This window comes from Perkinsus marinus (assembly GCF_000006405.1).
Source record: "Perkinsus marinus ATCC 50983 genomic scaffold scf_1104296935232, whole genome shotgun sequence".
Lineage (NCBI taxonomy): Eukaryota > Perkinsozoa > Perkinsida > Perkinsidae > Perkinsus > Perkinsus marinus.
Genome location: NW_003214543.1, coordinates 1 through 1,094, shown reverse-complemented (window position 1 = coordinate 1,094; position 1,094 = coordinate 1). Strand labels below are relative to the sequence as shown.

Below are 1,094 nucleotides of genomic sequence, written 5' to 3'. Positions count from 1 at the left end.
TGTTTTCAATGACGCCTCAATGTCGGGTAGACCCAGCACTGCTGGGCCAGCATGAGGAGGCATCGTCACATATGGGCTATTCTTGCCAATTGTAGCTTATAACTTGAACCATCGCTGTAACTATGCCTCCTCCTTTTCCGACTGGTCCCTCTAGGGCTGCGACAGCTAAGGGAAGCCTCGTAGAGAGAGTCCCCATTGTTAGTGCGATCTATATGTTATGTAAGGACTTTGGATGGAAGCTTGTCACAATGCTACACTTTACCAACCACTGGGCTAAGGGTTATAGCTACATCATGCTGTCTGTTGTTACTCCGTTCTATTTTCGTGCGATGAACGTGAGTGGTCCAGATATGGATCGATATTCTTCGGTAGTTTTCATGCCTTGGGCGATGAAGCCCTGGCTCGGCGTGGTATCCGATTCTTTTGCCATCTTTGGTTACCACAAGCTCCCTTACATGATGATCGTAAGCGTCCTCGGTCTAGTCGGTACCATCCTGGCAGTATCTCTCAACCTGGTCGAGAGCAATGCGCCGATTGCGACGGTTGGGCTTTTCATGGCGAACCTTCAGTTGATGGGGTATGACCTGCTTGCTGAGGCAACATACTCTAGCCGCTTACCAGCTGTCCCCAAATCTGGACCGGCTCTGGTGAGCTACGTTTGGGTCGGAAATCAGCTACTGGGTCTCATCGCGACGCTGCTCGTCGGGTTCATTGTTGAGAATGCCGATGGAGTGTGGGGCCTTGGTGGTGCACAGTGGGCAATTCTGACAACGATTTTCACATCTTCTACTGTTATCATACCCGCGACGCTAAACTTCTTCGAGGAGAAGCGAGTGACTAAAGAAGAAGTCAAAGCTCATCGTGAGCATTTGTGGAGAAATCAGACGACTGTTGCCATTCTGTCGGTTGTGGTCGGAGTTATGGCCGTGGCTTATTCTATCATCGGCTTGTTAGCGGCCTCGAATACGGTCACTTTCGTGGCCGGCTTTTTGAGCCTGATGTTCCTCACTGGCTCGGCATTTGCTGTGATGAAGCCCAGTGATCGGAAAGTTGATGTTGTTCAATGCGATATCGCAAGTGACCATTATCGCTAT

General features: G+C 50.1%; 1 protein-coding gene across 1 annotated transcript; it reads left to right on the top strand.

Annotated features, from left to right (window-relative positions):
* Positions 1-93: 93 nt before the first annotated feature.
* On the top strand, positions 94-1,077 carry Pmar_PMAR005485 (hypothetical protein; the record flags this gene model as incomplete). Its single annotated transcript, XM_002784462.1, has 1 exon — positions 94-1,077. A coding segment is annotated over exon 1 (955 nt), but the record flags the coding sequence as incomplete, so codon positions are not given.
* Positions 1,078-1,094: the final 17 nt, after the last annotated feature.